The sequence below is a fragment of the Bombina bombina genome, chromosome 2 (assembly GCF_027579735.1).
Source record: "Bombina bombina isolate aBomBom1 chromosome 2, aBomBom1.pri, whole genome shotgun sequence".
Classification (NCBI taxonomy): domain Eukaryota; kingdom Metazoa; phylum Chordata; class Amphibia; order Anura; family Bombinatoridae; genus Bombina; species Bombina bombina.
Genome location: NC_069500.1, coordinates 905,514,521 through 905,539,767, shown reverse-complemented (window position 1 = coordinate 905,539,767; position 25,247 = coordinate 905,514,521). Strand labels below are relative to the sequence as shown.

The window sequence follows — 25,247 nt, the reverse complement described above, 5'->3', positions numbered from 1 at the left end:
AAGAGATAGACTCAGTACTTTTTATTTCCACAGGCCAATGTGAGGAGAAATTGAGGACCTCGCAAGCCGGGTGGGCTGCCTTACTGCCGGGCAGCACTTTAAGGTAAGTGCTGATTTTATTTCTGGGGACACAGAAACATTGGCACTTTTTCTCTTTTAAGGGACACTAGATAACATTATCCCTAGGTGGGAGGTCATGTTATTGGGCAGGGATTGCGGGCACTGTAGGGCAAGGAGAAGTGGCTCTAAGTTAATACTAGCATCTGACAATGGCTTTGGTTTACTCTAACAAGCCGTCTGGAGGGTTAGTTTTTTAATTCTCTTGATCGACCGCATGTATGGTGTGTCGCAGAAGGAGGATGATATCATAGAAGTTATTTTTCCCCTGGACATTTTATTACTGTATAACTGAAGGGAGGCTTATTTATCCCTTGTTGGGATGGGCACTAGTTCTCCCAGTGGCTCCACTTGTTATAATTTGACCGCCCGGGAGGTTTAGCTTCTTACACACACGATGGGCGGAGCTATGGTGCATGGCATGTTTCGCTCCATTGTTGGGGCAATCTGTGCTCTCTAAAGGCTTTTCTCAGTGTTTCTAGCTGGAAGGGAGGTTTTGATTATTATTGCCGCCATGATTCTCCCGGCATTTCTAATTTAGCCGCATGGGAGATTTATTTTGTCACGCCCATGATGGGCGGAGCTATCCTACGCATCTTGGTGCGTCTTTGTTCCTATCCATTTGTTCCTATCCAGTTAAAGTGGGTTTTCTCTGCTGCGTTTGTTGTCACGCAACAGAGAGACTTTACTCTGTCTTTAGAAGTTTTTTTCCCGGATACTATACAGTTGCCTTCTATTTCTTGGGCAATACGGTGTCAAGTCTCCTCAGGTTCTCTGAGGTTTGGGGATGGTTTCATTTTTATGTTACATAATCACATAATAACACAGTTGTTTTTAAACGGCACAAAAGAGTGCTTTCAGTCTCTGTACACTCTAAATATTTTACATATATCTGTTCTTGAAATAAACTTTTTGTTAATCTAAGTTTTTTTCTACTCAGAAAAATAACTAGTTACAGTTTAAATTTAAGGAGACAGTAACATTTTTTATGCGTTAATATTCTGAGGGGTAAATATGTTATGCAATATTTGCAGGCAAATATGTTACTTCTGCACAGAAAAGTAAACAGTCTCAGTTTAACAGTTAAAGAGGCAGTAAAAGTTTGTGTGTGTTAATTTTAATTAAGAAATTACAGCTGTTTATTTGTGTAAATTCATCCTTTGTGACTTAGGATGGAACAAAAGCACACAACAATAGAGATACCTTTAAGATTAAAGAGACAGTACCTTTTTTTTTAATGTGTAAATTTTATTTAAAAAAAAAGAAAAAAAATATTTATTTTTTTTCTGAACCTACTCCCTCTAAAGCGATTGCTGTTTAGGAGTCTGTTGACAATGGTCAAGTTATGCAACATATATCTCCTATAGTGTTCCACAAAATTTTATGGCCCACATGCAGTGCCCTGTGCTTCCTTTTACACTCCACTCGGAGTTATGATGCATTATATGTTTTTCCCACAAGGTAGAAAACATTACTAGAGAAATTATTTCAGTAGTTGCTATTTCTAATGGTTCCTCCATGTTACTGAAGGAGGAAGATACTTTGGGATTATCTGAGAGAGAATTCTCAGACTCAGATGGAATTGTTACTTTAGGAGTTTTTATCTATCCTGGGCGACTCCAACATAGTACGTCCAGTAAAGACATTTCCGGTGTAATCTATACTAGTGCATTCAGTGAATTATAAGGATGGACGCATTCCCTATATTTACAAAACAGTTTCCCATTGCCAACTCAGCTGAGGCTGGGCAAACATTCCCTAGTGGGGGACGAAGTAGTTTCAGCTTAGCTAAGTGAACTACTATACCCTTAGAGGATAGTTGTTTTGTTTTTTTAAAGGTCCTATGGACAAAAATTACAAGTGGGGTGTACACCAGGGCTTACAATGGCAACCAGGTGTGTACTTGACTACTGTCACTAGTGCAACGGCAGATTGGTTTGATGCGTTGTCTGATGCCACTAAGTCAGAAACTTCCCTGGATAAAATCCAGGACAGGCTAAAAGCTTTCAAATTGGCTAATTCCTTTATTTCAAATTCTTCCCTTCAACTTATCAAACTGGGAGCATAGGTTGCTCTGTTCCAGCTCACAGAGCTTTATGGTTAGAGCCTTGTTCTACGGATATATGCTCTAAGTCTAAGCTTTTAGTGATTCCTTACAAGGAGAGGACCCTGTTGGGACCTGGCTTGATGGAAATAATCTCTTTTGAAAATTTAAAGATTTAAAAAAAAAAAAAATCATAGCCTGCTGTTGAATCAAAGACAGAATGAAGGACATGCCCCCGATCTGGGATCGGATCTTGTAAGGGGCATGTTTTCTGTCTTCGCTCAGGCTTGGGTTCGAGATCAAAAGCTTTTCTCCCAGAGGCAGGTTTTCTGTTTTCAAGATTATCTGTAGATCAGACAAAAGTAGAGGCGTTCTTGCACGGTGTAGGAGACCTATCAGACCTGGGAGTGATTGTTCCAGTTCCAATACAGGTACAGGTTCTGGGTTTTTTATCCCAATCCGGTTGTGGTTCCCAAAAAAGGAGGGAACCTTCAGACCACTTTTTAGATCTCATGAGTCTACACAAATTTCTTAGTGGACCGTCCTTCAAGATGGAAACTATTTGTTTCATTCTTCCTTGGTTCCAAGAGGGTCAATTAATGACAACAGTGGATTTAAAGGATGCGTACCTTCATGTGCCATTCACGAGAATCGTCTCAAATTCTAAGGTTTGCCTTTCTAGACAAACACTTCCATTTCGTGGCTCTTCCTGTCGGTCTTGCCACAGCTCTCAGAGTTTTCACAAAGGCTCTGGGATCGCTGTTGGCAGTGGCATCCTATCTGGACGACATCCTAGTCCAGGCGCCATCCTTATAGCATGCAAGATTTCACACGGACATGGTGTTTTCCTTCCCGTAATCTCATGGGTGGAAGGTAAATTTCGAAAAGTGTCCCTTAGTCCCAAGCACAAGGGTAACTTTCTTGGGAACCATAATAGATTCCATATCAATGAAATTTTTTCTGACAGAAGTCAGGAAATCAAATATTATCGATACTTGTATAGTCCTTCAGTCCACTCCTCGGCCTTCAGTGGTTCAGTGGCTGATGGTGGCAGCATTGGACATCATTCCATTTGTTCGGTTCCATCTCAGACCTCTGCAGCTAAACATGCTCAGGCAATGGAACGGGGATTATGCAGACTTGTCTCCTCGAATAATTCTGGAACAGGAGACAAGGAACTCTCTTCAATGGTGGTTGTCTCTGGATCATCTCTCCCAGGGGACCTGCTTTCGCAGACCATCTTGGGTGAATGTGACAACAGACACCAGCCTTCTGGGGTGGGGAGCAGTCTGGGGCTCCCTGAAGACACAGGAAGTTTGAACTCAGTCAGAGTCTGTTCTTTCTCTAAACATTCTGGAGCTGCAAGAGATCTACAATGCTCTTCTGGCCTGGACTCAGTTGGTCACGGTCAAGTTTATCAGGTTCCAGTCGGACAACTTAACTTCAGGCTTACATCAAAGGAGGAGTGAGGTGTTCCTTAGCGATGACAGAGGTAGCCAAAATATTCTAGTGGGCAGAAGTGCACTCTTGTTACCTATTGGCGATCCACATCCCAGGGGTGGACAATTGGGAAGCGGATTTCCTGAGCAGGCAGACTTTTTATCCAGGGGAGTGGAAACTCCATCTGGAAGTGTTCTCAAACATAGTTCTCCAGTGGGGTCAACCAGAATTGGATCTCATGGCATCCTGACAGAATGCCAAGCTCCCGAGATACGGGTCAAGGTCCAGGGACCCACAGGCGGAACTGATAGATGCTCTGGCGGTCCTTTGGATTTTCAGTCTAGCATACCTACTTCCTTCATTTGCTCTTCTTCCATGGGTAATTGCTCGAATCAAACAGGAGAGGGCTTCGGTGATCTTCATAGCTCCGGCTTGGCCTCGCAGGATTTGGTATGCGGTTCTGGTAGAGATGATATCTCTACCGCCTTGGAGACTTCCGTTGAGGATGGACCTTTTGATTCAGGGACTTTTCCTTCATCCAAATCTAGTTTCTCTGGAGCTGACTGCTTGGAGTTTGAACGCTTAATTTTATCCAAGCGAGGGTTTTTTTTTCTGATTCTGTCATAGAGACCATGATTCAGGCTCGTAAGTCTGTGACTAGAAGGATTTACCATAAGATTTGGCGTAAATACCTTTATTGGTGTGAATCCGAGGGCTACTCATGGAGTAGGGTTAGGATTCATAGCATTTTGTCTTTTCTCCAAGAGGGTTTAGAGAAGGGCTTCTCAACGAGTTCTCTGAAGGGTCAGGTCTCGGCCTATTTTGTTACGCGACCATCTGGCGGATGTTCAAGATGTTCAATCATTTTGTCAGGCCTTGGTTAGCATCAGGCCTATGTTCAAACTAGTTACTCCTCCATGGAGTCTTAATTTAGTTCTCAAAGTTCTCCAGGTTCCGTTTGAGCCTATGCATTCCTTAGATATTAAGTTACTATCTTGCAAAGTTTTGTTTCTTGCAGCTATCAGACTACTATACTCAGAACTCTCAGTATTACAGTATGAGTCACCTTACCTTTTTTTCTATTCAGATAAGGTAGTTTTACGTACTAAATTAGTTTTTTTTTCTGAGATTGTTTCTGATCGGAACATTAATAAGAGATTGTTGTTCCTTCCTTGTGTCTTAATCCTTCTTCTTAAATCTGCATAATTTGGACATGGTCAGTGCTTTAAAGTTTTATTTACAGACGTTTTAGGACTTTCGCCAGTCTCCTTCTTTGTTTGTGGTTTTCTCGGGAAAACGTAAGTGTCAGAAAGCTATAGATACTTCTCTTTCTTTTTGGCTGAAGAGCATAATATGTTTTGCTTATGAGTCTGCTGGACAGCAGCCTCCCGAGAAAGTTACGGCTCATTCCAAGGGCTGTTGCCTCCTCTTGGGCATTACAAAATGAAGCTTCTGTAGAACAGATTTGCAAGGCTGCAACCTGGTCCTCTCTTCACACTTTTTTCAAGGTTTTATAAATTTCACTCTTTTGCCTCAGCTGAGACTATTTTTCGGAGAAAGGTTTTTCAAGCAGTGGTGCCTTCATTTTAGGTTCCCTGTCTTGTCCCTCCCGTATCATCTGTGTACTCTAGCTTGGGTATTGAATGCCATTAGTAATTAAGATGATCCGTGGACTCATCGTGTCTTAAAAAAGAAAAGAAAATGTATGCTTACCTGATAAATGTATTTCTTTTTTGACACGATGAGTCCACGGCCTGCCCTGTTCTTTTAGACAGGTTGTGGGTTATTGTAAACTTCAGACACCTCTGCACCTTGGCTTTTCCTTTTTCTTCCTAACTTTGGTCGAATGACTGGAGTGGGAGGGAAGGGAGGAGCTATTTAACAGCTCTGCTATTGTGCTCTTTGCCTCCTCCTGCTGACCAGGAGGTGAATATCCCATTAGTAATTAAGATAATCCGTGGACTCATCGTGTCAAAAAAGAAATACATTTATCAGGTAAGCATAAATTTTCTTTTTAGACTTTTCTACAAACTTTATTAAATCAACAAGCATAACACAGTTCGTGTAAAACTGTGTTTGAGAAATGCTGAGATGAATCAAGACATTTACTGTCTCATCCTCAGTTACATGAAACTCAAATCTTGCCTCCTTCATTGTGTATCACAAGAAGGCAAATTAGATCATTTAGTGCACTTGGAACCAGTAACATTATGTTGAAATGCTGATATATGTACTGTAAAGACTAAAGTTTTATAAAGTCAATTTAAGGGACACAATTTCACATTTTGATCTGTGCTCACCTTGTTAATTAGTTAACTGTATCCAAATAATATGCATGTTTTTTTTCATTAATTCAAAAATATTGTATGCTAAATTAAGCTGTTCATTTTACCTCATCTGCTAGTAAAAATTTTCCAAACTCCAAGTGATGTCTCTCTAAAATTGATGAACCATGTAATCTTGCTAATGGATGTTGGGATCTGTTTAAAAAAAAAAAAAAGTGACAATTTAATCTACAAAGTTAATATCCAACATAATGACACAAAATCGTTGGCACACTGTAATACACTGTGCTCATGATGTGATACATTCTGAGTACAACATAGTAAAGCGCGCCCACTATTTAACTATTCACGCGCATGTAACAATTAGTAAGTAGTGCACACAAAACAAGTTTTTAGACCATTAAAGGGACAGCAAACACCTTGAGAATTTTATATAAAACGTTTAGTTATGCAGAATGAAACAATTTTGCAATATATTTTCATTATTTCTTTTGCACACTTTTCATGTAATTTATGTCAGAAAATTGGGCAATTTCTAAATCTCAGAACTTGGAATGTACCTGCTGGCTTCTCAAGGCTAACTCTGCAATATACCTGTCCCTAATTGGTTTTATCAGATAGCAACTGCAGAATAATTAATTTTATACTAACTTTATGACCTTTGCTATCCTTATTGCCTGCAGGCTAAAGAAGATATATAGACTTTGTTTACCTAGTTTACCAATCAGCTAAATTACCCCTAATACTTGTTATACCTACTATTCACAGGTGTACGTAGTTCAAAACAGAATATATGGTGGGGTATAGAGACTAAATGGCAATTGGCAAAAAACAACACAAATACTAAGAAGATGAACAATAAATAAATAAATTACATTTATTAAAACAATTTATTAGCTACAGACACAGGTGTCACAAAATAACAAAAATTACCCTTTTGTAGTGGGTTATACTGTCCCTTTAAAAGGCCATGATGATGATGTAAACAATTTCGTGATGTTTGAAAGACTTAGGGCTAGATTACAAGTGAGGCGCTATTATAATGTTTGCCCGTAAAGGGGTCAATTTGCCTGTTTACAGGTTCACGTTAACTAACCAACCATTTACAAGTGGCTGGTTAATGTGACCGCAAGCTTGAATTTTTACTTTGTGCTAAGTGCAATTAAACACATAAATATATATGTATAATAGCTGTTGCCCGCCGTTTCGCTCGCATGGATTTTGTGATTTGTAAAAAATAGGTAAAAACCCGACCACTCGCAATGACATGTGCCCTCACGTGTGTGCCGGTTCAGGTTGCACACTCGCTGACATGAACGTCTTGAGTTTTTGTTAATTCTCTGTGTTTCTCGTAATCTAAATACCAATTTTCATCTGTAACATCTCTGTTTTTTGAGATATAGGTATCCTCATAAATCACCCCCCCCCCTTTTAACGCCCCTTAAGTGGATATTTGGGAAATGGTAAAGCACTTGTTTATTTTTCAAGGAGAATCTAAATACCAATTTTCACGTCTGTAACATTGTTGTTTTTTGAGATATAGGTATCCTCATAAATCAGCCCCCCTCTTTTGACCCCCTTAAGAGGATTTTTGGGAAATGGTAAAACACATGTTTCTTTATTTTTTAAGGAGAATCTAAATACCAATTTTCACGTCTGTAACATTGTTGGTTTTTGAGATATAGGTATCCTTTAAAAATCAGCCCCCACTCTTTTGACAAGTGTTTCTTTAATTTCAAAGGAGAATCTAAATACCAATTTTCACGTCTGTAACATTGTCGGTTTTTGAGATATAGGTATCCTCTTAAATCGGCACCCCCTTTTGACCCCCTTAAGTGGATTCCGGGGAAATGGTAAAACACGTGTTTCTTTATTTTTGATGGAGAGTCTAAATACCAATTTTCACGCCTGTAACATTGTTGGTTTTTGAGATATAGTTATTCTCATAAATCAGCCCCCCCTCTTTTGACCCCCCTTAAGTGGATTTTGGGGAAATAGTAAAACACGTGTTTCTTTATTTTTGAAGGAGAATTTAAATACCAATTTTTATGTCTAACATAGTCGGTTTTTGAGATGTAGGTATCCTCATAAATCAGCCCCCTCTTTTGACCCCCCTTAAGTAGATTTTGGGGAAATGGTAAAGCACGCATTTCTTTATTTTTCAAGCAGAATCTAAATACTAATTTTCACGTCTGTAACATCGTCGGTTTTTGAGATATAGGTATCCTTAAAAATCAGCCCCCCTCTTTTGAGCCCCATAAGTGGATTTTTGGGAAATGGTAAAACACGTGTTTCTTTATTTTTCAAGGAGAATCTTAATACCAATTTTGACATCTGTAACATCGTCAGTGTTTGAGATATAGGTATCCTTATAAATCCGCACCCCACCTTTTAACCCCCCTTAAGTGAATTATGGGGAAATGGTAAAACACGTGTTTCTTTATTTTTCAAGGAGAATCTAAATACCAATTTTCATGTCTGTAACATAGTCGGTTTTTAAGATATAGGTATCCTCATAAATCGGCCCCCCCTTTTGTCCCCCCTTAAGTGGATTTTGGGGAAATGGTAAAACACGTGTTTCTTTATTTTTCATGGAGAATCTTAATACCAAATTTCATGCCTCTAACATTGTTGGTTTTTGAGATATAGGTATCCTCATAAAAAAGTTCATCCCCTTTTTCACCCCCTTAGAGATGTTATTTCCAAAAATCCTTCCTTAGTGCCTACGTCAAAAAAACAACGTACCTTCCAAATTTCACGTGCCTAGGTTAAACGGTTTGAGATGGACATTGATGAGTCAGTCAGTCAGGACTTCTTTATATATATATATATATATATATATATATATATATATATATATATATATATATATATATATAGATAGATAGATAGATAGATAGAAACATAGAAACATAGATATTGACGGCAGATAAGAGCCATAGGCCCAGCAAGTCTGCCCGACCTTACCTAACAGTATAAACTTATCTAGTTTGTAGGATAGCCCTATGCTTGTCCCATGCATTTTTAAAGTCCCCCACAGTGATAGATAGATAAGCATATACATATCTATTTACTTATTGCTCAACATTGAATGATTTGCCCCTGCACTAGGTGGTTTGCTGTGGCTGCCAGCATGAAAATGAGGCTCACATTGGAGCTCAAGGAAGCACGATCTCGTGAACGCTTGACTTTCTGCACCTGTATTACCAGCACACTTTTACATGCAATGGTAATACTGATTGGACAGTACATTTCCCGCTCGAGTAAGTGCAATATTGCGATCCACTCATAATCTAGCCTATAATGTGTCTAAAACTGTACGCTTTTTATCCAGATGGCGTTTTAGAGACATTATTACAAGGTACCGTTTACCAAATAGGATACAGTATAAGTTTTCAACAATTAATCTTGGACACCAATAGCACAATCTTTTAACCCCTTAATGACCAAGGACGTGTCAGGCACGTCCTCCAAAAAACATCCGTTAATGACCACGGACATACCTGGCATGTCCTTGGTAAAAATGAGCGATGGAAGCGATCGTGGCTGCTCTCAGGGTATTCTTGCAGCGATGCCTTCATATTGAGGCATCGATCAATACCCTCCGGTCAGTAACCGATGCAGTGGCCCGCTCTACATCGGCCAGTGGTGGTGCCGATCATTGGTGGCGTGGAAAAGTTAGGAGAAAGGCGGGTGGGTGGTCCATCGCTGGAGGGGGCGGTAGGAGGGTAGGAAGAGGGCTGGAAGGGGACGGTAGGAGGGCAGGAGGAGGGCGGGAAGGGGGCGGGAGTGGCGCAGGAGTGGGTGGGACCTCAACGCTACAGAAAATTTAATAAAACAGCAGCAGTGAGTGGGAAGGAGGAGGGGGAATGAGGGAAAGGGGGATCCTATTTGGGATCCGATGTGGGAAAGGGATTTGGGAGGGAATAGGGTAATGAGGGGGACAGCTACACTACAAAAATGTTTTTTTTTTATTTAAAAAATAAATAAATAAGCATAATTTGCAGCAAACCGGGTACTGGCAGATAGTTGCCAGTACCTAAGATGGCGGAAAATAGGTAGAGCGGGAGTGTTAGAGTGCTGTTTGGGGGGGGGATCAGGGAGGTTGGGGGGTAAGCCTTCTAATTACCAAAAAGCAATGCCAAATCCATATATGTCTGCTATTCCTGAAAAAAATGGGATGACAGAGAAGCATTTACAACCATTTGTGCCATAATTGCACAAAGCTGTTTGTAAATATTTTCAGTGAGAAACCTAAAGGTTTGTAAAAAAGTTAACTATTTTTTTATTTGATCGCATTTGGCAGTGAAATGGTGGCTTGAAAGCTACCAAAAGTGGCCTAGGTTGTCTACTAAAACAAAATATATATAGTTTTGATAGGTAAATATAAAAAAGGCTCTATTTCTGTCTAAGTAGCAGTAAGTGGAGTGATAGCAGAAATGCTAAAAATACTCTGGTCTTTTGGGGAAGTTTTAGTCTGAAATTCCGTTACCGTATTTCTAAACTTAGGACAAAATTTAGAAACTATTTAGCATGGGTGTCGTTTCCCCCGGGCAGTGACGTTTGTGCAAGGGGGCTGAACGCCCTGGGGGGGAACAACGATTAGTTGATTGCAGATGATTCATCTGTCATCAATTGCTGAACATGGCGACCGGAGCTTCAGTTCTTATCCCAATAGCGTTTCTAGTGAAATATATCTGAAGATAAGTATATACTAACGATTTCATGAATGAAACTCTCATTCATTTTTTCACTTCTATCATTTCACTTTTCCTTATATGGTTAACTTCCCATTCACTTTAACTTAAAGGGACACTGAACCCAAATGTTTTCTTTCGTGATTCAGCGTGCAATTTTAAGCAACTTTCTAATTTACTCCTATTATAAATTTTTCTCCGTTCTCTTGCTATCTTTATTTGAAAAAGAAGGCATTTAAGCTTTTTTTTGTGCAGACCACTGGACAGCACTTTTTAATTGGTGGATGAATTTATTCACCAATCAGCAAGAACAACCCAGGCTGTTCACCAAAAATGGGCCAGCATCTAAACTTACATTCTTGCATTTCAAATAAAGATACCAAGAGAATGAAGAAAATTTGATAATAGGAGTAATTTAGAAAGTTGATTAAAATGTCATGCTCTATCTGAATCACGAAAGAAAACATTTGGGTTCAGTGTCCATTTAAAGTTAAAATGAACGTTTCATGATTCAGATAAAATATGCAATTAAAAAAAATGCTCTATCTGAATCACGAAAGAAAAAAATTGGGTTCACTGTCCCTTTAAGTTTCCGGCATGAGGGTAGATTGCAGCATCCGCTACTTGGTAAATCTACCCCTAAAGCTCAAATTGGCTCCTCCAAATAACGCAAATGGTGGGTGGCGTTTGGCTATTAAAAAATAAGTGCTGTAAAAAGGTGTTAATTTCTTTTAAAAACATTAAGCCTTGGCTGATATGTAATTTTATAGCAACACAGCAGAAATGTATTGTAATTACAATCGGCTAGATTACAAGTTTTGTCGGTAAAAACTTGCGTTGCTAAAAAGCCTTTTTTTTCCAGTGCTCACTTTAAACAACGCTGGTATTACAAGTTTTCTGAATGGCTGCGTTAGCCTCAGAAATGTGAGCGTTGAGCAAAATTTAGCTCCATTTCTCCCTGTAATACCAGCGTTGCTTACGGTAGCGGTAAGCTGGCAAAACGTGCTCGTGCACGATATCCCCATAGGAAACAATGGGGCTGAGACAGCTGAAAAAAAACCTAACACCTGCAAAAAAGCAGCGTTCAGCTCCTAACGCAGCCCCATTGTTTCCTATGGGGAAATTAATTTTATGTCTGCACTAACACCCTAACATGAACCCCGAGTCTAAACACCCCTAATCTTACACTTATTAACCCCTAATCTGCCACCCCCGACATCGTCGCCACCTGCATTATACTATTAACCCCTAACCTGCCGCTCCGGACACCGCCACCACCTACATTATCCCTATGAACCCCTAATCTGCTGCCCCTAACATCGCCAACACCTACTTTTTATTTATTAACCCCTAATATTCCGCCCCCAACATCGCCTACCTACACTTATTAACCCCTAATCTGCTGACCAGACATCGCCGCCACTATAATAAATGTATTAACCCCTAAACCCCCGCACTCCCGCCTCGCAAACACTATAATAAATTTATTAACCCCTAATCTGCCGTCCCTAACATTGCCGCCACCTACCTACAATTATTAACCCCTAATTTGCCGCCTCCAACGTCGCCGCTACTATAATAAAGTTATTAACCCCTAAACCTAAGTCTAACCCTAACCCTAACACCCCCCTAACTTAAATATAATTTAAATAAATCTAAATAAAATTACTATAATTAAATAAATTAATCCTATTTAAAACTAAATACTTACCTATAAAATAAACCCTAATATAGCTACAATATAACTAATAGTTACATTGTAGCTATTTTAGGATTTATTTTTATTTTACAGGCAACTTTGTATTTATTTTAACTCGGTACAATAGCTATTAAATAGTTAATAACTATTTAATAGCTACTTAGTTAAAATAATTACAAAATTACCTGTAAAATAAATCCTAACCTAAGTTACAAATACACCTAACACTACGCTATCAATAAATTAATTAAATAAATGATGAACTACAATTAGCTAAAATAAAATACAATTAAATAAACTAAACTATTTTACAAAAAACAAACAAACACTAAATTACAAAAAATAAAAAAATATTACAAGAAGTTTAATCTAATAACACCTAATCTAAGCCCCCTAATAAAATAAAAAAGCCCCCCAAAATAATAAAATTCCCAGTCCTAAACTAAATTACATAGTAATCAGCACTTTTACCAGCCCTTAAAAGGCCTTTTTGCGGGGCATTGCCCCAAAATAATAATTACAACCCACCACCCACACACCCCTACTCTAAAACCCACCCGATTCCCCCTTAAAAAAACCTAACACTACCCCATTGAAGATCACCCTACCTTGAGCCGTGTTCACCCAGCCAGGCACCGATGGGGCAGAAGAGGACATCCGGACCGGCAGAAGTCTTCATCCTATCTGGGCAGAAGAGGACATACGGACCGGCAGACATCTTCATCCAGGCGGCATCTTCTATCTTCATCCTTCCGGAGTGGAGCCATCTTCTATCCAGCCAACGCGGAGCCATCCTCTTCAATCGAAGTCCTAACGAAGAATGAAGGTTCCTTTAAATGACGTCATCCAAGATGGCGTCCCTCGAATTCCGATTGGCTGATAGGATTCTATCAGCCAATCGGAATTAAGGTAGGAAAAATCTGATTGGTTGATTTAATCAGCCAATCGGATTGAACTTCAATCCAATTGGCTGATTGGATCAGCCAATAGAGTGCGAGGTCAATTCTATTGGCTGATCCAATCAGCCAATCGGATTGAACTTCAATCCGATTGGCTGATTAAATCAACCAATCAGATTTTTCCTACCTTAATTCCGATTGGCTGATAGAATCCTATCAGCCAATCGGAATTCGAGGGACGCCATCTTGGATGACGCCATTTAAAGGAACCTTCATTCTTCGTTAGGACTTCGATTGAAGAGGATGGCTCTGCGTCGGCTGGATAGAAGATGGCTCCGCTCCGGAAGGATGAAGATAGAAGATGCCACCAGGATGAAGATGTCTGCCGGTCCGGATGTCCTCTTCTGCCCGGATAGGATGAAGACTTCTGTCGGTCCGGATGTCCTCTTCTGCCCCATCGGTGCCCGGCTGGGTGAACACGGCTCAAGGTAGGGTGATCTTCAATGGGGTAGTGTTAGTTTTTTTTAAGGGGGGATCAGGTGGGTTTTAGAGTAGGGGTGTGTGGGTGGTGGGTTGTAATGTTGGGGGGGTATTGTATTTCTTTTTTTTACAGGTAAAAGAGCTGATTACTTTGGGGCAATGCCCCGCAAAAAGCCCTTTTAAGGGCTGGTAAAAGAGCTGATTACTTTGTAATTTAGTTTAGGATAGGGAATTTTATTATTTTGGGGGGCTTTTTTATTTTATTAGGGGGCTTAGATTAGGTGTAATTAGATTAAACTTCTTGTAATATTTTTTTATTTTTTGTAATTTAGTGTTTGTTTTTGTAATATAGTTTAGTTTATTTAATTGTATTTTATTTTAGCTAATTGTAGTTAATGTATTTAATTAATTTATTGAAAGTGTAGTGTTAGGTATATTTGTAACTTAGGTTAGGATTTATTTTACAGGTAATTTTGTAATTATTTTAACTAGGTAGCTATTAAATAGTTATTAACTATTTAATAGCTATTGTACCTAGTTAAAATAAATACAAACTTGCCTGTAAAATAAAAATAAACCTTGAGATAGCTACAATGTAACTATTAGTTATTTTGTAGCTAGCTTAGGGTTTATTTTATAGGTAAGTATTTAGTTTTAAATAGGATTAATTTATTTAATTATAGGAATTTTATTTAGAATTATTTAAATTATATTTAAGTTAGGGGGTGTTAGGGTTAGGGTTAGACTTAGGTTTAGGGGTAATAACTTTATTATAGTAGCGGCGACGTTGGGGGCGGCAGATTAGGGGTTAATAATTGTAGGTAGGTGGTGGCGATGTTAGGGACGGCAGATTAGGGGTTAATAAAATGTATTATAGTGTTTGCGAGGCGGGAGTGCTGCGGTTTAGGGGTTAATACATTTATTATAGTGGCAGAGATGTCCGGTCTGCAGATTAGGGGTTAAAAAGTGTAGGTAGGTGGTGGCGACGTTGGGGGGGCAGATTAGGGGTTAATAAATATAATGTAGGTGTCGGCAATGTTAGGGGCAGCAGATTAGGGGTTCATAGGTATAATGTAGGTGGCGGCAATGTCCGGTCAGCAGATTAGGGGTTAAAAAAAATATTTTAGTGTTTGCGATGTGGGGGGGGGGCCTCGGTTTAGGGGTTCATAGGTAGTTTATGGGTGTTAGTGTACTTTGTAGAACTGTAGTTAAGAGCTTTATGTTCCGGCGTTAGCCCATAAAACGCTTAACTACTGACTTTTAAATGCGGTAGGAGTCTTGGAGGTAAAGGCTGTACCGCTCACTTCTTCCAAGACTTGTAATACCGGCGTTATGCAAATCCCATTAAAAAGATAGGATACGCAATTGACGTAAAAGGATTTGCAGTATGGAAAAGTCACGGAAAAAAAGTGAGCGGTACACCTGTACCTTCCTGACTCGTAATACCAGCGGACGTTAAAAAGCAGCGTTAGGACCCCTTAACGCTGCTTTTTAAGGCTAACGCCAAACTCGTAATCTAGCCGAACGTGTTTACTGCACAAGCGTATATAGTGGAAATGAACATTTGTTTTATAACAAATGCAAATTTGTAACAGAAATTTGTTTCTGTTAAAATAAATTGTCCTTTAACACAGGCTCTGGGATATGCTTTGCTAAATCTCTTATTAGCATGGACCCGGGCTCTGAGAAGAAGGATAGGGGTTAGCGCTGCTCTCTGGCACGCTAGAGGCAAGTATAAAGCTACAGTTGAAAATTTTCACCTGTAACAAAAAAACATTTACATTCATTTAACGAATACAAATTTCCCCTGCATATTCGCTCCAAAAGATTGGAACAAACTATTTTTTTTTTTGTGCTGAACATCTCTAATATTTAGAATATTGCTTGTGTCTATGTAGGCTGCAGATGTCATGGCGTCTCTCGTTTATTTACAAAGAAAAAATATAAAAATAAAAATACATGTTTCACTCAATTGAAGTGGACAGACACTTAAAGGAATACTAAACCCAATTTTTTTCTTTTATTATTCAGATAGAGCATTCAATTTGAGCAACTTTCAAATTTCCTCTTGCTATAAATTTTTGCTCATTCTTGCTATCTTTATTTAAAAAGCAGGAATTTAAAGCTTAGAAGCCAGCCCATTCTACGTTCATCATCTGGATAGCGCTTGCTTATTGGTGGCTACATTTAGTAAAACAATAAGCAAGCATAACCCAGGTTCTGAACCAAAAATGGGCCGGCTCTTAAGCTTTACATTCCTGCTTTTTACATAAAGATAACAAGAGAAAGAATTAAAATGTATAATAGGAGTAAATTAGAAAGTTGCTTAACCCCTTAACGACCGAGGACGTGCAGGGTACGTCCTCTTAAAAAAGTCACTTAACGACCAAGGACGTACCCTGCACGTCCTCGGTTTGGAAAGCAGCTGGAAGCGATCCTGATCACTTCCAGCTGCTTTCCGGTTATTGCAGGATGCCTCGATATCGAGGCATCCTGCAATAACAATTATTGCCCCTCCGGTGCAGAGAGAGCCACTCTGTGGCCCTCTCTGCACCGGACATCGATGGCCGCATTCGTTGGTGGGTGGGAGCGGAAGTGGGAGGTGGGTGGGCGGCCATCGATGGCTTCTTAGTCAGAGAGGGGGCGGGATCGCCGGGGGCGCACACGGGCACGCGCGCGTGCACAGGGGGGGCGGGAGGGCGCGTGCACGGGGAGGGAGCGGGTGGGAACCGCTTACACTACAGAAACTATTTTGCTATTATTGTAAAAAATAATAATAAAAAAACTAATGGAAATCATCTAAGGGATCTGGGAGGGGGTGGGGGATTGATCTTGGGGGGGCGGAGCTACACTACAGAAAAAACTAAAATAAATTGTATAAAAACATTTTTATATGCAAACTGGGTACTGGCAGACAGCTGCCAGTACCCAAGATGGCCCCCAATAAGGCAGTGAGGGGGGGGAGTAGAGAGCTGTTTGGGGGGGATCAGAGAGGTTGGAGGCTAAGGGGGGATCCTACACAGCAGCATATATAAATATGCTTAAAAAAAAAAAGAAAAGAAAAAAAATACCTTTTATTTTAGTATTGGCAGACAATTGTGGGGTGGGGGAGGGAAGAGAGCTCTATGGGAGGGATCAGGGGGTCTGATGTGTCAGGTGGGAAGCTGATCTCTACACTAAAGCTAAAATTAACCCTGCAAGCTCCCTACAAACTACCTAATTAACCCCTTCACTGCTGGGCATAATTCACGTTTTGTGCGCAGTGGCATTTAGCGGCCTTTTAATTACCAAAAAGCAACACCAAAGCCATATATGTCTGCTATTTCTGAACAAAGGGGATCCCAGAGAATCATTTACAACCATTTGTGCCATAATTGCACAAGTTGTTTCTAAATAATTTCAGTTAGAAACCTAAAGTTTGTGAAAAAGTTAACTATTTTTTTTAATTTAATCGTATTTGGCGGTGAAATGGTGGCCTGAAATATACCAAAATGGGCCTAGATCAATACTTGGGGTTGTCTACTACACTACACTAAAGCTAAAATTAACCCTACAAGCTCCCTACAAGTTCCCTAATTAACCCCTGCACTGCTGAGCATAATACACTTGTGGTGTGCAGCAGCATTTAGCGGACTTCTAATTACTTAAAAACAACGCCAAAGCGATATATGTCTGCTATTTCTGAACAAAGGGGATCCCAGAGAAGCATTTACAACCATTTGTGTCATAATTGCACAAAATGTTTGTTAATGATTTCAGTGAGAAACCTAAAATTTGGAAAAATTTAACTTTTTTTTTTTTATTTGATCGCATTTGGCGGTGAAATGGTGGCATGAAATATACCAAAATGGGCCTAGATCAATACTTTGGGATGTCTTCTAAAAAAATATATATACATGTCAAGAAATATATAGGGATTCCGGAAAGATATCAGTGTTCCAATGTAACTAGCGCTAATTTTGAAAAAAAAAAGTGGTTTGGAAATAGCAAAGTGCTACTTATATTTATGGCCCTATAACTTGCAAAAAAAGCAAAGAACATGTAAACATTGGATATTTCTAAACTCTGGACAAAATATAGAAACTATTTAGCATGGGTGTTTTTTGGTGGTTGTAGATGTGTAACAGATTTTGGGGGTCAAAGTTATAAAAAGTGTGTTTTTTTCAATTTTTTCCTCATATTTTATAATTTTTTTATAGTAAATTATAAGATATGATGAAAATAATGGTATCTTTAGAAAGTCCATTTAATGGCGAGAAAAACGGTATATAATATGTGTGGGTACAGTAAATGAGTAAGAGGGAAATTACAGCTAAACACAAAGACCGCAAAAATGTAAAAATAGCCTTGGTCCCAAACGGACAGAAAATGGAAAAGTGCTGTGGTCATTAAGGGGTTAAAATTGCATGCAATGGGGCCGAATTATAAAGCTCTGAATGAAGTTTGATGCCCCTGATTCTGCGCAAGCCTTCTAAAGACTGCTGCTCCATAGCTGGTCTGCTGCCTCTGAGGCTGCGGTCTTTAATCCGCCCAATCCTATACAATCAGGCTGATTGACACCCCCTGCTAGCGGCCGCGAATCTGCAGGGGGGGAGGATTGCTACATTGTATCATGTCCGTCCTCACTTTAGTAAATCGACCCCCCTGTCTGAATCATTAAAGGGATAGTTAAGTTTAAAAAAAACTTTCATGATTCAAATAGGGCATGTAATTTTAAACAACTTTCCAATTTACTTTTATCACCAATTTTGCTTTGTTCTCTTGATATTCTTAGTTGAAAGCTAAACCTAGGAGGTTCATAACCATATGCTAATTTCTTAGACCTTGAACGCCGCCTCTAATCTGAAAGCATTTTGACAGTTTTTCACCACTAGAGGGCATTAGTTCATGTGTTTCACATAGATAACATTGAGCTCACTCACGTGAATTTACCGAGGAGTGAGCACTGATTGGCTAAATTGCAAGTCTGTCAAATGAACTGAAATAAAGGGGCAGTCTGCAGAGGCTTAGATACAAGGTAATTACAGAGGTAAAACGTGTATTATTATAACTGTGTTTGTTATGCAAAACTGGGGAATGAGTAATAAAGGGATTATCTATCTTTTTAAACAACAAAAATTCTGGTGTTGACTGTTCCTTTAAAGAAAAAAATTGGGTTTAGTATCCCTTTAATTGAACTCTTTCCTGCATAAAGACTGTGAAATTCAAGTTCTGTAACTTGTTAGTTTGATGCCAATGTATTCTTTACATATTTGTCTTTCTCTGTAATTGTGTTACCAACTACTATAAATAAAGAGGTGAACAAAAAAAAAAAGAAGAACATACTTCATCTGGTAAAGATTATTTGTTCCTCTGTGATCAATGTCATGACATAACCCTGCCGTCACCATAGCCATTGCTTCTAGATCTGTATAGTAGCGTTTTAGCTTCCCAGTCTAAATAAACAATGAAAAGAACAAATCAAAATATAATTAAAGCACTTAAAGTTGTACTTATGTCCAAATACATAAAGATTCAACCCATTATGTGTAATGTATAAAAAGTTGATATATTCCATAAAGACATACCATTAAAAGTGTGAACATGGTTTGTGCAACGTTGAATCCGTGGCGCCAGTTATGGTAAGTGACCTTTCTGTAACCTTTCTTCATTGCATATAAAAATCTTATCAGTGCCTAGACAAAATACATTTAAATATAAGTTTACTAAATGCAATTTTTTTTTTTTAATAAAAAAAATTAGGGAAAAGTAAAAAATATGAGTTAAAAAGGAGAAAAGAAAAGAGATATCTTGGGGCACACTTAGGTGAGAGCCTAAATATTCAAGTTAAAGGTGAGCATCTGAGACATCAACTTAAAACAACTTTTATTAGTGAAAAAATAATTATTAAAAGAAAAGACGTGTATAATATTAAAATGGAGGTATCACTGTTGTGTTACACCTAATTCAGGGTACAACGTCCACTTCAAAAGTAATGTATGTCCCCACATTCATCAGGACAGTCCCATTGAATAAATTTCTATTAAATAAAGTTGTCACTAGTAGTAATAAATTAACCTAGTGCCCATTAGATTATGGGATTGTACAATTAATTGTGGATAGTCTCGTATTGATACTGGACAAGGTAGACGTTGCTATAACAATTATACTGTGGTAACAAAGTGTACCTGGGATGATATATACAATGTTTTCTATAAAATCCTAAATATAAAATCGAATAAGTCAGGTGGAAAAGTGTGTCAGAGGTAGACACATTTATATTGCAACTTACACGCACTTGCTCCTCTTAAAGGTGTGGGAGAGCATAAAGCATTCCCAAATATAATAATATCATAATAGTGAAATGATCTATTGGATACTAGTGGTTAGTTGGGAATGAACCGTGTATTAAGCACATTACACTTCTAGATTATAATAGAGCTGTGGTGGCGTTGCTACCAGTGGCAATATGTGTCAATATTGACCGCCACTGTGCCGCCACTAATATATCAAATTGTGCTGTATTATATGCACTAACGTTCAAACAACACTCCTCATGGGGTTAATAATGTGAATACTATATTGCAGGGTAACCATATGGGTCAGAGATGACTGCCACTACATCAATTGGTCTATATCCACTCGTGCTATATTCAAATGTTCTATCAATCTATAATATATAACAAGGTGGTTAGTAATGTAGTAGTACAGTTATATATGACATAGGAGATCAAACTGACTGCCGCTAAAAGAAAGTATTTAACTTAATCTGTATTTGTGCTATATCTTGCACACTACTAAAATCACAGGTTGCGCTTTTGGTCTTGATACTGAGATAGTGATCTACTACATGTCAGTATGATATGTTATCAACTTTATATATTCACCCAAAAGAATATGGTTTTAGCACTGTAGTGATAACAATATATGTGACATGAAAGATCACATTAACTGCCACTATAAAGCGTTACTCAATATCCTGTTGTGCTGTATCATACTTAATTTTTCGCACCGTAAGTTATACTAATGAAAGTAAGCGCTGTGGCAGCGATCTGTTTTTTGTCAATAGGAGTCAGGGCTGACAACAGTTACAAACATCATTATGTCCCCATTGATACTATAATTAGTATCACCCCGTACTAAATTCCCACTTGTACCCACTAGTAAGAAAATGCCAATAAAGGCCAACAATTAAATATTTGTCTATTAAATTTTCACAATTAAGTTAAGGAGAAGCAGTGCGAACACCTGACGCGCATTTCGGCAACTGCTTTGTCAAAGTAAAAAATAGAGAGCTGTTTAAGAGGACTTCCGTCATAGTAACACTGGTCTGAATAGTAAAGAAATACAACTGTTGGGGATATACAGTCCTTTTCTGAAAACAAGAAATGTCAACTGCTATTGTCCACCTCACTCTACATAATTAAGTGAAAAATGTGGAATACTTTGATAACATACATATTATATATATATATAAAACGCCATCCCTAACACACTATTGAGCAAAATAAAATCATATGCATGTATGGATCATATATATTTACATGACTATATATAGTTTTATATATATATATATATATATATATATATTACACACACACACACACACATATATACAGGGAGTGCAGAATTATTAGGCAAATTAGTATTTTGACCACATCATCCTCTTTATGCATGTTGTCTTACTCCAAGCTGTATAGGCTCGAAAGCCTACTACCAATTAAGCATATTAGGTGATGTGCATCTCTGTAATGAGAAGGGGTGTGGTCTAATGACATCAACACCCTATATCAGGTGTGCATAATTATTAGGCAACTTCCTTTCCTTTGGCAAAATGGGTCAAAAGAAGGACTTGACAGGCTCAGAAAAGTCAAAAATAGTGAGATATCTTGCAGAGGGATGCAGCACTCTTAAAATTGCAAAGCTTCTGAAGCGTGATCATCGAACAATCAAGCGTTTTATTCAAAATAGTCAACAGGGTCACAAGAAGCGTGTGGAAAAACCAAGGCGCAAAATAACTGCCCATGAACTGAGAAAAGTCAAGCGTGCAGCTGCCAAGATGCCACTTGCCACCAGTTTGGCAACATCACTGGAGTGCCCAAAAGCACAAGGTGTGCAATACTCAGAGACATGGCCAAGGTAAGAAAGGCTGAAAGACGACCACCACTGAACAAGACACACAAGCTGAAACGTCAAGACTGGGCCAAGAAATATCTCAAGACTGATTTTTCTAAGGTTTTATGGACTGATGAAATGAGAGTGAGTCTTGATGGGCCAGATGGATGGGCCCGTGGCTGGATTGGTAAATGGCAGAGAGCTCCAGTCCGACTCAGACGCCAGTAAGGTGGAGGTGGAGTACTGGTTTGGGCTGGTATCATCAAAGATGAGCTTGTGGGGCCTTTTCGGGTTGAGGATGGAGTCAAGCTCAACTCCCAGTCCTACTGCCAGTTTCTGGAAGACACCTTCTTCAAGCAGTGGTACAGGAAGAAGCCTGCATCCTTCAAGAAAAACATGATTTTCATGCAGGACAATGCTCCATCACACGCGTCCAAGTACTCCACAGCGTGGCTGGCAAGAAAGGGTATAAAAGAAGAAAATCTAATGACATGGCCTCCTTGTTCACCTGATCTGAACCCCATTGAGAACCTGTGGTCCATCATCAAATGTGAGATTTACAAGGAGGGAAAACAGTACACCTCTCTGAACAGTGTCTGGGAGGCTGTGGTTGCTGCTGCACGCAATGTTGATGGTGAACAGATCAAAACACTGACAGAATCCATGGATGGCAGGCTTTTGAGTGTCCTTGCAAAGAAAGGTGGCTATATTGGTCACTGATTTCATTTTGTTTTGTTTTTGAATGTCAGAAATGTATATTTGTGAATGTTGAGATGTTATATTGGTTTCACTGGTAAAAATAAATAATTGAAATGGGTATATATTTGTTTTTTGTTAAGTTGCCTAATAATTATGCACAGTAATAGTCACCTGCACACACAGATATCCCCCTAAAATAGCTAAAACTAAAAACAAACTAAAAACTACTTCCAAAAATATTCAGCTTTGATATTAATGAGTTTTTTGGCTTCATTGAGAACATGGTTGTTGTTCAATAATAAAATTAATCCTCAAAAATACAACTTGCCTAATAATTCTGCACTCCCTGTATATATATATATATATATATATATATATATATATAGGGAGACTAGAGAGAAATGCACTCACAGGAACGAACAACCAGCTCAATATCATTGTTAGCCTGTTCTATGGCGATTCACCACCTGGGTGCAACTTCTTTTAGCCCAGTAATGCTTTTCACAGAGTAGAATTCTCCTGTAGTATATCAGTCTGACCCCGCCCATTACGGCCAGTCCAGCGCCGAAATACCAGGCAACTCCTTTCTGAACAAGGAACACAGCAACCCCAGACGATCGTTTCGGCCTTCATTGGGCCTCATCAGTGAGGTGTAGCAGTATTCCTCTAAGCACACTGAGCAAGGGGTCCACGTCTGGGTTACCCTTTTTCACATAGGGAGACTAGAGAGAAATGCACTCACAGGAACGAACAACCAGCTCAATATCATTGTTAGCCTGTTCTATGGCGATTCACCACCTGGGTGCAACTTCTTTTAGCCCAGTAATGCTTTTCACAGAGTAGAATTCTCCTGTAGTAAATCAGTCTGACCCCGCCCATTACGGCCAGTCCAGCGCCGAAATACCAGGCAACTCCTTTCTGAACAAGGAACACAGCAACCCCAGACGATCGTTTCGGCCTTCATTGGGCCTCATCAGTGAGGTGTAGCAGTATTCCTCTAAGCACACTGAGCAAGGGGTCCACGTCGGGGTTACCCTTTTTCACATAGGGAGATTAGAGAGAAATGCACTCACAGGAAACACAACCAGCTCAATATCATTGTTAGCATGTTCTATGGTGATTCACCACCTGGGTGCAACTTCTTTTAGCCCAGTAATGATTTTCAAAGAGTAGAATTCTCCTGTAGTATATCAGTCTGACCCCGCCCATTACGGCCAGTCCAGTGCCAAAATACCAGGCAACTCCTCTCTGAACAAGGAACACAGCAACCCCAGACGATCGTTTTGGCCTTCATTGGGCCTCGTCAGTGAGGTGTAGCAGTGTTCCTCTAAGCACACTGAGCAAGGGGTCCACGTCTGGGTTACCCTTTTTCACATAGGGAGACTAGAGAGAAATGCACTCACAGGAACGAACAACCAGCTCAATATCATTGTTAGCCTGTTCTATGGTGATTCACCACCTGGGTGCAACTTCTTTTAGCCCAGTAATGCTTTTCACAGAGTAGAATTCTCCTGTAGTATATTAGTCTGACCCCGCCCATTACGGCCAGTCCAGCGCCGAAATACCAGGCAACTCCTCTCTAAACAAGGAACACAGCAACCCCAGACGATCGTTTCGGTATAGTCTCTATATATATATATATATATATATATATATATATATATATATATATATATATATATATATATTTCATAATACACAAAACTTATTCTGCTATTTGCAGAACATTGGAATGTATGGATCATATATATTTACATGACTATATATAGGTATATATATATGTACATATATATATATATATATATATATATATATACACATATATATATCTATTTCACAATACACAAAACATTCTGCTATATGCAGAACATTGGAATGTATAATATTTACAGTAAAATACATAAACACTTTATTAAATATGAATATTGCATAAATATGTTTTATGTTTTCATCTACTTGACTTCAAATGGCACTAATACACTTAACCCTTTAAGGACAGAGCTTTCAGTTTGCTCAATTGTTTTATGACGGAAAAATTCCGTCATATGTCCTTAAGAGGTTAAATATATGTCTATATATGTATACATACATATTTATGTGTTTATATGTGTATATATGTCTATAAATACATATATACACATATAAATACATATGTACACACATATAAACATAAATAAATATACATATTTAGTATGTATCTGTATTTTAAAGCCCTTTTCAGGTCCTTTTTTTTTATCTCTCATATCTTTGAGCCTTATAACTTTTTTGTGCGATATTTTTTTAATAATTTTTATTAGGTAGTGTTATTATGAGTGTTACTGTAGTTTAAATTACATTTTGATGTGTTTTGTGTCACTTTTTTGACTTGTGTTACAGTCAACCAGAGCTCTGAAGTCACTGTAATCATTCTAGTGTAAATCGCGATTGCGCACGCGCGTTCACATTTACTTTCAACTTGTGATACGAGTTGTATTTAACTTGCGTGCAAACGGCCGTGAAACCCCGATATTGTAATCTGGCCCTAAGATTCTTATATGTTTTTAATATATTAATAATATTACACTAAATGTATATTTCCCAGTGAATAGCGTGGGGTCTAGAAATAATCTGTGGATCCATGCAATCCCTTCTGGTTTAAAGGAATATGATATGAAACCTATTTTTTCTTTCTTCCATGATTCAGACAGATAGAATTAAAAAAAGTTTTAAAATAGTTTACTTCTTTTATTATTATTTTTTATGGAAGAGAAATGTAGATAGGCAGTGTGCACGTGTCTGGTGCACTACATGGTA

At 38.7% G+C, this 25,247-nt stretch overlaps 1 protein-coding gene across 1 annotated transcript in view; it reads right to left on the bottom strand.

Annotated features, from left to right (window-relative positions):
* The window catches only part of LOC128649817 (rod cGMP-specific 3',5'-cyclic phosphodiesterase subunit beta-like), a 124,832-nt gene that overhangs the window by 41,859 nt on the left and 57,726 nt on the right, over positions 1-25,247 (bottom strand). Inside the window, exons 13-15 of the mRNA XM_053703292.1 lie at positions 19,229-19,336; positions 18,987-19,096; positions 5,994-6,081 (exon numbers count right to left, since the gene is read on the bottom strand). Coding sequence (XP_053559267.1) covers positions 5,994-6,081; positions 18,987-19,096; positions 19,229-19,336 — 306 coding nt within the window. The remainder of the gene's footprint in view (positions 1-5,993; positions 6,082-18,986; positions 19,097-19,228; positions 19,337-25,247) is intronic.